General features: G+C 38.1%; 2 protein-coding genes across 3 annotated transcripts; one reads left to right on the top strand and one right to left on the bottom strand.

Annotated features, from left to right (window-relative positions):
- Positions 1–1,248: 1,248 nt before the first annotated feature.
- On the bottom strand, positions 1,249–8,024 carry dtx3 (deltex E3 ubiquitin ligase 3). 2 transcript variants are annotated; one of them, XM_056238695.1, is made up of 5 exons: positions 7,539–8,020; positions 7,239–7,286; positions 4,756–5,558; positions 4,398–4,615; positions 1,249–2,347 (listed from the first exon to the last, which is right to left on the bottom strand). In XM_056238695.1, exons 2-5 carry the CDS (start codon positions 7,249–7,251, stop codon positions 2,272–2,274), a joined length of 1,110 nt encoding a protein of 369 aa, XP_056094670.1. In that variant the 5' UTR covers positions 7,252–7,286; positions 7,539–8,020; the 3' UTR covers positions 1,249–2,271. The 2 variants fall into 2 exon arrangements, with proteins under 2 accessions (XP_056094670.1, XP_056094662.1); XM_056238687.1 differs by lacking the exon at positions 7,239–7,286 and having other exon boundaries at positions 7,539–8,024.
- Positions 8,025–8,582: 558 nt separating this feature from the next.
- Positions 8,583–13,217, top strand: ptges3a (prostaglandin E synthase 3a (cytosolic)). Its single transcript, XM_056238703.1, has 8 exons — positions 8,583–8,789; positions 9,897–10,010; positions 10,207–10,276; positions 11,109–11,207; positions 11,303–11,392; positions 12,709–12,765; positions 12,908–12,935; positions 13,097–13,217. Coding segments are annotated over exons 1-8 (480 nt in total). The 5' UTR covers positions 8,583–8,787; the 3' UTR covers positions 13,117–13,217.
- Positions 13,218–14,695: the final 1,478 nt, after the last annotated feature.

The following is a 14,695-nucleotide window of genomic DNA, read 5'->3' on the forward strand; positions in this document are numbered from 1 at the left end:
ATGTTAAGGGTAGCTTAAGCAGAAAATAATTCATGACATCTTAAATTCCTGGCAGGATATCCTGAGAAGATAGGTCATATTTACAAAACAGTGAATCACTGTCATTTTGCCATTTACAGAGATAAACACACGAGGCATTGAGAAGTTAAATCTGGAAGGAAAGAAAAAAAACAGAACACTGTCTAACAGAACAGAATCCCTTTATTCAAGTATGAAAATGTAAAGCACATTTTTATTTGTAGCATACAATTCAATTATGTAATACAAATCAACACAACTATAAAGGCAAATTATTTAATTTGAACAATCAGTCATCTGAAGAGGTCTATTTTATAAATCTGATTTTGAAGTGCATAGAATTTTGCATGACAGTAACATTTAAGACCTACTAATCCTGATTGAATTGGTCCTTAATAACATAAAGGTGGGAGTACGAGAATATGGTATAAAAGAAAAACTCAAATCTGATACTGTTTTCTGTTTAAAGATACTGTAAAACGTAATCAACAACACAAAAACCTTCTTAACACAAAGTAAATGTTTTGGTTTGCGCAAAACTATCTGAGACTTGGTTTCTAAAGTATGATGCATTTTGCTTAAAGCTGAAAGACTGCTATAAAGTTAATGCTTCATATTGATCAGAACACAGTTTAACCAATACTAATGAGTAATAGTATACTTAGTAATAACAGGCTGTGACCTTTAGCAGAAGGCACAATAACATTTCAATGAGAGAAATTCAAAACAAATCTGAAAAAAACTGCTTCATGAATGACAACCGCCATTTGGGTGAATCTCACGAACCCGGGTCATATCTCACACAAAAATCAAAAGAAAAAATTAATTTACATTTGGTATTTGGAAAGAAAATAAAGCCAATTATTTGTGTGTGTGTTGCATTGTGTTAGTTATTATAAACAATGTATAAAATAATTTCAGACTTTTTTTGCGATCAAATGTAATTATTTCAGATATTTAATTTATTTCTTTGAAGTAAAAGTAAAATCTTTAATTTGTGACAAAAAAATTATAATTGTATTACTGTTTCACTGTAATATAACAATATGCTGTGTTATATTAAAGAAAGACATCGAGAATAATGGGTATAACAAAACAAACAAAAACGTAATGGCACTAAAATAAGCTAAATGCAATATATAAATATCACTTTTTTTTTTCTTTTGATTTTAGAGTTAAATGTGACCTGCATGTTTTTGTGAGAGTCATTTGCTGTGTTATTAAAAAATGTTCTACTTCAGCAAACTTTGTTTGGATGATTCTGCTGATTCTTCACAATAAAATCAGTGCTAGGCTTTTCAGTCTGAGGCATAAACACAATGGTAACAGCAAAGTTTTGAGCTATTATGCTTTTAGTTTGGTTTAAGTGGTTCACACGCCCTTTCATTTTGACATCATTTTATATATACACGTGACAGAAGTTTTAACATCCAAAATGGATGAACTCAAAAATCTGTAAACAGCATAAAAATACAAACTGGGGAAAACTGAATCCAATGAGCAGAAAGCAAAAAATATTACTTTTTATGCACATCTTTTTTAAATAAAAAACAATAATGGAAGTTATAAAGGATGAAAGCTAGGACAAACTGAAATCGACTTGCATCTCTTTTAATAAGACCTTATTATTAGAAAGGCCCACAAATAACCTCTCTAGATCCTGCACTCTGGAAGATCAGGCAGAATCCACTTTAAATTCTCATAATAAAAAGATTACCTACATTGCAAAGTGCCTCTTAGTGCTGATTACTAGAGAGAGAAAAAAAAGTTGTATGGGATTGTCCCAGCTGTACCGATTCAACTGTACTATGCCATTTGTCTCCACCCAGATGTTACCATAAACTAAAAAGGTTATTAAGCATAGTTAAGATGGAAGAAACAGAATTAGAAGAGGGAGGCTAGCAGCCTTGTGATTCTAACCTGAAAAAAAGGGAAAAGGAAGGTTGTACTGCAGATATGGAAACGTGTACACCTTCACATTCACACTTTAGCAGTCCAGTGGGTATCTGAAACTCAGCTGAGAATATTGAACAATCTGTCTCAGTAAAGTGCACCCCAGGTTTGTACCACAGAAATACTGTATTCACTCAGGTAAACTAAAGAACAAAGCTAAAGATTGAAATTAAACATTGTGAAAACGGCGTCCTGCAGCAGATGACTGTGGCTTGTTTTCGACACAGTGGGTTTGTGAAAAGACTGGTCAAGCGCACACGTTTGCCATCCTTTTGAAACTTCTCAAGTGCTAGAAACAAATCAATCAGCCGTTATCCCTTTCTCGCGTAGTTCCTCTGTCACCCGCACAAGGTATGTAGGATCTGGATAACCAAAGCTGGAAAAAAGAAAATCAATATTAAGTTAAATTAAATTAAAGCTGAAGTTAGAAAGCTAAAATGTTTCTCTATTGTTCCATATTAAAAGGTATTAAATTAATGTATTATCCAATGTACAAGTTTACACTACCGTTCAAAAGTATTTAGTAATTTTATTCAGCAAGAATACATTCAATTGAAAGACGATTGACAGCACAGGCATTTATATTGCTACAAAATATTTCTATGTCAAATAAATGCTGTCATTTTGATCATGTAACACTGAAGACTGGAGTAATGCTGAAAAATCAGCTTTGGCTTCACAGGAATAAATAACATTTTGAAATATTTAAAGCTGCAGTCCGTAGCTTTTTGGGGGTTAAAAATGATCCAAAATACATATTTGAAAAAATACATAAACGGCCAGTGTTCAAAACCATCTGCTTGCCTTAGCTCGATTCAAAGCGGTAAGCTTGTAATAATGTTTTTAACTCCAGTGGTACTGGTGGATTTCCGCGGGAGATTCGAGCATGTCTTTGGGTCATTACGTCACATCTGTACACATAAAGAAGGAGTCTCGGCTAGTCGGCTATATCGTGTGTGAGGATGTTGGAGGTGGAGATTTATAGCCTTTTCTCACAGCACTTGATATAATTAAACTTATCAATTTGATGGCGGATCCAGAAAGGTTCAAACGACAATCACCAGTGACAACTGGAGACTCACCCGTTGTAAAATAAAATGCAGAAGACTTTGTTCAAACTTCGGAGTGGCTACATGAAAAAAGAGACTGCAACCGGACCCATGCGAAAACAAGGATACATATCGGAAGGACATTACATGTAGTCACGCAATGCTGACGTTGTTAACATTAACAATTTGAGAACAATTAAGTATAATTTGCACGGTTTTGCGTGATATGATAAGCGATTTTTAGATTTAATCAGCGCGATTTACTGCAATGTCAGAACCAGAACAAAAGAGGATGTTACTTGCTTGTTCAGATTACTTTTTCCGGTGAAAATTATTATGTTGGTCATACTTCCAAAAAGAATAATCTGTGATTCTGAATGCCAGTATCCACACCGGTGCGGTGACTGACAGCCGCACACTATCCTCAAACATTGTGTTCATCCGCGCTGTGCCGTGTCGAGGCGATGTCGAAGTACAACTCACGTAAAGTTGATAATTCCGCGAATGACTGCAATTGCAGATTTCGAACAGAGATGGCGACAAAGAGGAAAAACTGCGGACTGCAGCTTTAAATACAAAACAGTTATTTGAAACGGTAATAATATTGCATGTTTTAACAGTACATTTGAACAAATAAATGTAGCCTTTAAAAAAAGACTTCTTTAAAAAAAACTTTAAAAAAAAATCTTACCAACCCCAATTTTTTTAACAGTAGTGTATCTCTGCACAGCCTTCATTATTATTATTTTAATGGCTTTGTAAATTATGTAAATAAATTGTTAAATGAATGTGGTATTATATGCATCATTATAGGCCAGGTTTAAAATGCAACACGTAGCAAAATGTTATATTGTGTACCGGTATACAATATTTACAATATGTAGTAACATCTCTGTCCTTGGCCAGAAAAAAAAAAAAAAACTTGTAAATGTATTTCATATTAGAACGATCACGATATAAAGGTGCTATAGGATGGAAAATGTAGCTGGCATCTCCTCAAGCCTCTGTTTGGCTTATTAGAATTAATCAGACAAACATATGGCAACATGAAACGTGTCACTAAAACATTTCCTCTATTTTTTTCTATGAAAGCTGATCATGGTTTCAGGCATTTTTTACCCAAGTCGCTCTGATCATAAAGGTTTAGTACATCAGAATGTATTAGAACCTCATAAATCTACAGCAAAAAAGTTAACAATTTAGTGCGTCATTTAATATTTGGATTTTTGAATATATATTTTGCATTTTTGCATATTTTTAACAGCTTTAAATAAAAAAAATGATGTTCAAGTCAAAAGGCAATTCCAGTGAAGAGATGCCTGTGGTATAACTGATTTTCCCAGATATAATTTAGCAAGCAACCATTAAATTGCATACCATCGTGGTCCGCCCCATATGGAGGTCTTGTGGTGGATATCATTCCAGGTAATAACGTTATGCATGCCAGTGGTCATAGAGGTGCCTATGGTAAAGATCAGGCGCTGCTCAAATGCTCGTCGCAGCATGCAGAGAACACGGTTTCCCTCAGGGCTGTCTGGCAGGTATGCCACCCGGTCTGTGCCTGGGTACCTCACCCCAGGGTTTGGGTGCTCTTGCTGAAAGAATTTTAAAACATAATAGTGTGTGATTACAGTTTGTGTGTGGAATTTTTATGTGCTATATAATGAAATTTGGTCTGCGGTTATCTGAATGCAAAACACTTGGCTGTTGTAATCCGCCTGTAAGCAGTACTTACCGCTTGCAAACCGGGAGGGAAACTGTAAATAATGCATATGCAGCCATAACCTTCATGGCCAGGCAACTCCAGGTCTTGGTCCCTTTCAACCATCATGCTCCCATTGGCCGGCTGGTTCCCGATAAGTTGACCATACACCAGCCTGCACACAGGACATGCCTTCTTTACTTGAAACGCCTGTTCTAAGCAGGACCGACAGAACGCGTGGCCACATTTGTCCAGAGTTGTCTTTTCCACAATTTCGCCCATGCAGATAGAGCAAATGGTGCTCTCTTCTTCATGACCGATGGCTAATTCAGCCCCGGTCCTTGCCACTGCCTCATGTTGCATGGGTAAAACTACACAGGTCTCCATGTCTGCGTTTTTCCTGTATTTCTGCTGTTGCCTTTGCGAGCGCCGTGGTTGAGGGGGAGGCGGAGACAACAAGCTCCCTTCCCCGTCGGGCTCCACTGCCGCCACACACGGTAACAGAGAACGTTTCCTCTTAGGAGCTGCCTCCTGTTTGGTCATCTCCTTCCGGGCACAGCGGCATAAGTCAATGAAAGCTTTCCGTGTAACAGGAGAAACCGGCCCATCCATCATCCCAGTTCTGGCCCTGCTGCTGCCCTCCACCGGGGAGAGCCGCACGGCACAGCAGCCGCCACGCTCCCCGCGTCGGATGATGTCTGCGCTTAGTCCCTGCTTGTCCTCGAAGTCGACCAACCAGGGCCGTCCAGCGGCTGCAAGGTAATCCCACACCGCCTGTGACACCAGCACCTCGTCACTGCCCTGCCCCGCGCGCACGCTCATCTCATCAGATGAAACTGGGAGGAAAAGAGATCAGTTTGCAAGAGTAGTTCAAATGGCCAACATTAACAAATTTTGCAATTATTTAGTGCTTTATTGTGTTTCATAATGCTACATTTACACTATACTGTACTATTAGGTACTTCACATTTTTTCCCCAATATTATTGGTAATAAAATAAATCAACTATATATAGTTAAAAAGTAAAAAATATATATTTTTAAATTGGATAAATACATTTTATATATTATATACGCATAGATACATGTTTCTTTTTTTTACAATTTTAAAAAGCATTTTTAGCTTTTTAAAAAACAAAGAAACAAATTTATTTTTAAATTATTTGATGTAGTCTTTCATATTAATTATATGAGGTCTTAAGAATGGCATAACAATTGTACAAAAAAAAATACAATTTAAATGCTAATTAAACCAGTTTTAGATGAAATACTGCTGTAACTGATTGTTGTCATGTTAACTAACCAATTACAGTAATGTTCAACCTTTCACCCTTTTTACAATTCTTGAATGAATGAATGAGGCATTTATATAGCGCTTTCATATGTACTACTGTACACCCAAAGCGCTTTACAATCATATCAGGGGTTCTCTCCTCAACCAGCACCAGTGTGCAGCATCCACTTGGATGATGCGACGGCAGCCACAGTACAACGGCGCCAGTGCGCTCACCACACACCAGCTATAGTTGGAGAGGAGAGAGAGTGATAGAGCCAATTCAGTGGATGGGGATTATTAGGAGGCCATGATTGGCAGGGGCCAATGGGTGGAATGTGGCCAGGACACCGGGGTAATACCCCTACTCTTTACGAGAAGTGCCATGGGATTTTTAATGACCACAGAGAGTCAGGGCCTCGGTTTAACGTCTCATCCGAAGGACGGTGCTCTTTGACAGTATAGTGTCCCCGTCACTATACTGGGGCGTTAGGACCCACACAGACCACAGGGTGAGCGCCCCCTACTGGCCTCACTAACACCTCTTCCAGCAGCAACCTGGTTTTCTCAGGAGGTCTCCCATCCAGGTACTAACCAGGCTCAGCCCTGCTTAGCTTCAATGGGCAACCAGTCTTGGGCTACAGGGTGATATGGCTGATGGCATAGCCATATCACCCTGTAGGTATGGGGGCATAGCCATATCACCCTGTAGGTATGATATGGCCATGATATGGCCATATCAGCCATATCATGAAGTTAAATATTAGCTTGTGCTTGTTACCGGTTCGCTCCTTCCTTGTCAGGAGAAACATATGATGGATAATACATGTGTAATGAGTCAACCCTGCATAAATTCACAATACTTCACACCTGACAAGAGCTGCAGGCTAGCATGCAGATTCTTCTCAGTCAGATCTTACGAGCTCCCTGAGCTTAATCCTTTATAAAAAAGGATTATATTATAGGGTTTAATCATTATAATATAATTTACCCTTTCACAATCCAATTTATTTGTGGCTGTGCAGCAGAAGGGTGGAATATTCTAGACAATGAAGTTTCTTGCATGAATAGGCTGTGCTGAGTATTATCAGCTCATTCAACACCAACAGGCAGCTGTGCAGGACCACATCAGCTGCTCTGAAATGTGTTCACTGTATAAACAAAGGATCATTCTGTGTTGCACTACCTGCTCATGAATGTCACTTGATGCTTGCAGAGTGATTACATTATTGAAACTAAATTACCTTGTGATCCCATAAATTCTCGTTACTTGCAGTAACAGGCCTATTTCCCTGTTTTAGAGAAAATAAATATACAAGTTAGTAGATCAAGACATTGTTTATATTTAGCGGATTGTCCAGCAACCTGACACACGAAGAAAATGATGATGGCAGTACGTTGCCTTAAAACCTAAGTATTGCTAAATTAAAAACAATAATAAATAAATAAAAAACATAGTGACAAAGCCTATTGTGCTCATGTAATAAATGAATTCACCTCCTGTAGTGACTTTGCCGGAAGAGATGAATGTAAAGGGAACCTACCGCAACTAGAGAATGCCTGCTTCCACTCGACGAGGAAGTCAACAGACGACCGCTGCATTGAACGTGCCGTAAAAAAAAACTATGATAATTCTTGCGAATTTATGCTTGGGATATCCTATTCAAGTTCAGATGACACTTCGCTTGATCAACAGACCAGCTCAGTCTCTTTGTGGTTTCCCAATTCCCCGTCCTTGGTCAAAAGAAGACAACATGCATACAAAGAACATCGTTGACTGTCACGACGAAAGTGTTTCGCCTTTAGCTCCTTCGCGACTCTAACTCGGCGTCTCTATGTCATATTTCGTTATCACATAGTTCGCTTTCAGTAATTACAGTGAAAATGCCCTGAATACACGGTAATATAGGCAGGAAGTTCGTCACTCTTGTGGTCGTTGGTTGAGCCGGATTAGCGATTACAGGATGTGACCACTGTGTGGAGCTCTTTAAAGATAATCAATCGTCTTGTATTGTTTGACCTTTGGGCTTTTTCTGATTAACTCCTGTATATATTCACGGGATATGTATTTTGAATTATTAATCATTTGCAATTATTACTTTATTAACATCACTGTCATTGCTTTATTTGTTTGTTTGCCGACACTTTTTGTGTATTGAAGCTTTGGCAATATTGTATGCAACGCAAAACATCATGCCAATAACGTACTTTAATAATAATATAAAATAATACAAAAGTAAACACTAAAACGTAAAATAACTAACATAGATAGATAGATAGATAGATAGATAGATAGATAGATAGATAGATAGATAGATAGATAGATAGATAGATAGATAGATAGATAGATAGATAGATAGATAGATAGATACTAGTATCATCATTGTTTGTATTTTTAATATTAGGCAATATATCACATTATTTATTCGTATGATTTGTATGCATAAACATTATGTCTATGTTTGTAGTATGGTCCAGGATAATCGTGACATCTTGTACAGTCGAGGCGGAGCGAGGTCTGCGTTACTATGGAGACGCATTTGCTCAGGGTGCGCGCATGGCGCGGAGCGCGCAGCAGAAGTCGCTAGAAACGTTGTGGTGACGTCACTACGCGCCAGTGAGTAGACTGACACGCGCGATTCCTGTGCAGGGTGACGGAGCGGCGCATAAACAGCTAGCTTCCGTCTTTATGCATGCGCTTTGAACTGACAGCATAAATTCAAAACACTACCACAGGCGAGAGGACGAAAGTGTCAACGCAGATTTTTGTGTAAACTGAAAGAAGATATCGACATGTGAGTTTGACTGGCAGTGATAAGGATGCACGAACTTATTAGCTAGTTAGCAAATGTGTTCATAACCTCTATCAGGTAACGTTAAACATCAGATTTTCTCACATGCGGCAGTTATTAAATATGGACATTTAAGAGAATACTGGTTATTCTCGAAAAGACGTTTTAAATAGCATAGAAAAACCTTAATCGGTGGTGGAAACAGCGCACATTGCTTGCACAGAAGAGCTTAGCTAGCTGGTTTGCAGCTAGATTGTCAGGGCCTGAAGTTATTGTAACTTACAGCTAACATGAGAATTGCTACTGCTCAGTTTGCTATTGCTTGATTCTTCTTAATTTAATCATTCATCTGCATGACTGTAGAATGTTCTAGCAATTTCCACGCCCCAGATTAAGCCTTACGCAGATCAAGGTTTGCAGGGTGTTCCCAGCTAGAAAAAAAGGTTTGCTGGTCTTAACTGTTTAAGACGGACTTAAATCAGCTAGTCTTCCAAGCTGGTGCTCAGCTGGGCAGCCAGTTGCTCTGCTGAAAGGTCTTAGTTTGGTCTCCCAGGCTGGTTTGTTGGATGGGGTTGGGTCACTTCATCTGAGCATGTAGGTTATAAGCCAGCCTCCAAGCTAAACCAGCTGAGCACCACAAGACACAGAGACCATCTTAAACTATGTAAGACCAGCAAATTCAGGTTGGACTAAGTTTGCAACACTCAATAATCATGACCAGAATATCTATGTGTCTTCAACACCAGCTTGTTCATTGGTATGATTAAATTATCCACCATTTAACTCTTAACTCTCAATATGTCAAATTACACTTATTTGCATGGCATATATATCTCTAGCTATAGTTCATGCAGTTAAAATGCAGTACAAAATATTAGAAACAAATATTTTTTCAGGGGCTTGGTTCTTTCATTGTTTTTACTGTAGTGAAGCCCAAGGTAGATTAAGAGGCCATGCAATGAACCTGCCAGTCAATTAAAACTGGTCCCCATGTTCCCCATTAGAACTAAACAACATCGCTTTATTTCGATGCCATATTGAAGTGTTGTATAACTTTAAATTCTGCATGCTCTTTCAAATATATTGTTTTTTTTTCCATTTGTTTTACAGGCAGCCGGCAACTGCCAAGTGGTATGACAGACGAGAGGCCGTCTTCATTGAATTCTGTATAGAAGACAGCAAAGATGTCCAAGTTAAATTTAACAAAACAAAGCTTGATTTCAGGTACATCCATTTTCAAATTGCTATTACAAAAAATAATTATGATCTAATGTTTTTTATGCAATATAATGATACTCAGTTAAAATGTTTTAGTATTTGCACTGCAAATTTGAATGCTTGCCTCTTTGGTGTTTTAAAGTACAATATAGTGCTATAGTAGTTAATTCTAAATTGTAATATGCTATATTTTTTGTTTTAGTTGTGTTGGAGGAACAGATAACATGAAACACCATAATGAAGTAGAACTATTTGAGTCCATTGACCCAAATGTAAGTACTCCACCTTAGGGGTTGTCACGGTACCAACATTTCAGTAGTTCAGTTCAGTAGTACCAATACCAGTAAAATGTTGCTGTTCTCGATACCAATTTTTATACTAGAGCAAAAACTGTTGAATTAAATACTTTAAAAAATGTTGTTCTATTTTGTCTTGTCCATTGTTTATCACTGTCAATCATAACAGTTTCCGATTCAATTCCTCATTTAAATTCGGTTGTTGATCCAAAAACTTTGCAGTGTACTTGGCAGCATGAAAAACTAAACTTGCAAAGTGCAAGCTTACTGAATTCTGCACTCTTGTGAATAATAAAAAAAGCTGTCTTAATTGTTCAATGAATCTCTTATTTACTTCGTTTACACACTTTGTTGAAAGGATTCGTGAGCACACGGCTCACATTAAACAAAAAAAAAAAAAAACACTAGTGCTTTTTCAGTGGTGTTAAGCCGATTCTGACTAACTTACTGACTAGCATCTCTGATAGGCCATTGTGTTCATACACTCAACAGATATGATTGCGATTGGCTATAATGGTCAATACTTGTAAAAAAAAAAAAAAAAAAAAAAAAAAAAAAGCCCTCAAACAAACACAAAAGACAGCGTCTATCAGCGGGTACCAAAAATACCTGGTACTTCAGAAATGCTGGGACCGTCAAGGTTTTTTGTTTTTTTGTACCGACCGGTACCAGTAGTATCGGTACGTTTGACAACGCTACTCCACCTGATGGTTTCTGGTCTAATTCAGGTTGTAAGAGCTCAATCTGCATGGCTCATGGTGTTCTCAATGGTTTAAGAGATACATAGAACTTTATTATTCTTTTGCAGGACTCTAAACACAAACGCACAGACAGGTCTGTGTTTTGCTGTCTAAGAAAAGCAGAATCTGGCAAGTCTTGGCCAAGGTTAACAAAAGAGAAGGCGAAGGTCAGTGTTTGGTCCGTTTGAACTATTAAAATGTAACTCTATTTAGCAATAAGATCCCTTGTGGTAATTGATGTTTCTCTTGGTTCTTTGTGCAGCTCAATTGGCTCAGTGTTGACTTCAATAACTGGAAAGACTGGGAGGATGACTCGGATGAAGAATTGTCCAGTTTCGATCGCTTTTCAGAGGTTCATGTCTACATATACACTCACCGGCCACTTTATTAGGTACCCCATGCTAGTAACGGGTTGGACCCCCTTTTGCCTTCAGAACTGCCTCAATTCTTCGTGGCATAGATTCAACAAGGTGCTGGAAGCATTCCTCAGGGAGTTTGGTCCATATTGACATGATGGCATCACACAGTTGCCGCAGATTTGTCCGCTGCACATCCATGATGCGAATCTCCCGTTCCACCACATCCCAAAGATGCTCTATTGGGTTGAGATCTGGTGACTGTGGAGGCCATTTTAGTACAGTGAACTCATTGTCATGTTCAAGAAACCAATTTGAAATGATTAGAGCTTTGTGACATGGTGGAAGTAGCCATCAGAGGATGGGTACATGGTGGCCATAAAGGGATGGACATGGTCAGAAACAATGCTCAGGTAGGCCGTGGCATTTAAACGATGCCCAATTGGCACTAAGGGGCCTAAAGTGTGCCAGGAAAACATCCCCCACACCATTACACCACCACCACCAGCCTGCACAGTGGTAACAAGGCATGATGGTTCCATGTTCTCATTCTGTTTACGCCAAATTCTGACTCTAACATCTGAATGTCTCAACAGAAATCGAGACTCATCAGACCAGGCAACATTTTTCCAGTCTTCAACTGTTCAATTTTGGTGAGCTCTTGCAAATTGTAGCCTCTTTTTCCTATTTGTAGTGGAGATGAGTGGTACCCGGTGGAGTCTTCTGCTGTTGTAGCCCATCCGCCTCAAGGTTGTGCGTGTTGTGGCTTCACAAATGCTTTGCTGCATACCTCGGTTGTAACGAGTGGTTATTTCAGTCACTGTTGCCCTTCTATCAGCTCGAACCAGTCTGGCCATTCTCCTCTGACCTCTGGCATCAACAAGGCATTTCCGCCCACAGAACTGCCGCTCACTGGATGTTTTTTCTTTTTCGGACCATTCTCTGTAAACCCTAGAGATGGTTGCTCGTGAAAATCCCAGTAGATTAGCAGTTTCTGAAATACTCAGACCAGCCCTTCTGGCACCAACAATCATGCCACGTTCAAAGTCACTCAAATCAACTTTCTTCCCCATACTGATGCTCGGTTTGAACTGCAGGAGATTGTCTTGACCATGTCTACATGCCTAAATGCACTGAGTTGCCGCCATGTGATTGGCTGCTTAGAATATAAGTGTTAACGAGCAGTTGGACAGGTGTACCTAATAAAGTGGCCGGTGAGTGTATACTGCTATTAATAATCAAAAATTTCTGGGAAAATAATAATTGGGAAAAAAATCATACTCATTTGCATTTGATTTGTTTGATTTTAAAGATGATGAACAACATGGGAGGGGAAGATGACCTACCAGATGTGGACGGTGCCGATGATGTGAGAGAATTATTGAAGACATAATATTATTTTTAAATTACTGGTTTATTGTAAGTTAGTTAGTTAATAATAACCTAAAAATATATAATTGCGGCATTGCTGAAATGTTCTCTGTTTGACCTGATTTTATTTCAAATTCCAGGAAGAGTCTGTGGATAGTGATGACGAAAGTAAGTTTTCTTAAATGATCTGTCTGTCCTCTGTAACCTTTTTTTTGCATTATTCAGAAAGGGTTAGCTGCTACAACTTTATACATTAATGGCGCATTTATTGGTTAAAATTTTCAAATGAAATGTATTAACTTTTTTTAATTTATTTACAAATATTTCAGAAATGCCAGACCTTGAGTGAAGGAACAGGAAACCGTCATGCAGAAGAAAGCAAGAATTTTCATTTAACACTTAAATGAAGAGAGACTAAGTTTGAGTTGGTAGCCATTTAAAAACTGCTTTCTGCAGAAAGTCACAAGGAATGATTTTTACTGTTGTGTTGATGGCAACGTTAGCCCCTCGACAATGCATACACACTTTACTTTACTGTTCTGCATGGACAATTACGAGCTCTCAATGATGTATTGTGGACACCAGTTATGGTCAGTTTACTCAATGGCTTCTAAGTCTTGGGCTTTTCCTCAGTGTCAGTGGGGTTATTGCATCATGTAATGTAGACATTGTAATTTGTAGTAATGGAAAAAGGACATGAATGACTATTTCAACATATTCTGCCTTCTCCCTCTCATTCAAACTGTACATTTTATTTAATTAATTGTTTGTTAATTCCTTTGTGTTTAAACTCTGATTTCCTTGAAGGAAGCATTTTCTTAAGGTACATGCTTCCTCAATGTCAGCCAAGACATTTGGTTTTCACTAGTGCTGTATTTGAAATCAGAATGGCATATTCAAAACCCTTGCACTGATTTATTACAAACCCCCATTTTAAGTGTTTTAGCAGCAGTTTTGACCCTCAGATAGGTTTATGTGTCAATCCAACATGTTCAAAGTGCATAGTCATGTCTGTACACAATGCTTGACAAAATCATTTTTCAGGTTGGCAGTTAGTATTTGTTGTTTTGTATCACACATAGACGTGTAACAGGCAATCATGCACTGGTTTCTTCCATATATGTAAAGACAAGTAATTAAAAATATGCTCACCGCTGTACAGAACAAAAGGGTAACTTATCAACAGATTTAAAAAACATTATCAATAGATGACCAATTTGTGTTTGCACTCTTAATATCAATGCAGGTGTAAGTAAAAGATGAAAACTATGTTGTGACCTGTCATTTCAGGTCTATAAATTTCAGTTTGTTAAAAGCAGTGAGGTTTTTGTCTACATATTTCTTATAAACTGTCTCTAAACAACACTTTGTTTGTTTGTTTTTTCCCTATGTTTGTACATAATTTGGGATAATTTTCAGCAGTGCGCGATATATCATCCAATATTTGCGTTTATTAAATTTTAGCAGCAGCTAATATTGTCTGGTTTTGGCAGATATCGTTTTGTCGCATTCACAATTAACCCTCAATTCTTATATTGAGATTTATCGTGAACACTGTTAAAACAAATATTGTTTAATATGGATTTATCAAATCGATGACAGGACAGCATTTGTTTGTGCATTCCTAAAAAAAAAATGGGCTTCTTCTGAGGTTCCGGAACATTTTGTCCTTGCTTATGAAAAGAGAGCAATTGTGCTGCTGCCACAAGATGTCGCTATAATTCCATTTCTGCTGAACAGACCTGCAAGAATGAAACTGCACTTTGCGTTTTTGAGAAGTGATACTACATTAGACAGGACTGCATCTGTTTTTAAAGCTAAAAGTCTGGGTGAAAACAAAACTCGTTTTTTTAACGTTTTGCTCACACATTGAAAACGTTCACCATTCCACAACGTCTTTATTTAATCAGTTATTCAGTAATCATCGC

The sequence above is a fragment of the Rhinichthys klamathensis genome, unplaced genomic scaffold, assembly GCF_029890125.1.
Source record: "Rhinichthys klamathensis goyatoka isolate OS25496 unplaced genomic scaffold, OSU_Roscu_1.1 h1tg000020l_1, whole genome shotgun sequence".
Lineage (NCBI taxonomy): Eukaryota > Metazoa > Chordata > Actinopteri > Cypriniformes > Leuciscidae > Rhinichthys > Rhinichthys klamathensis.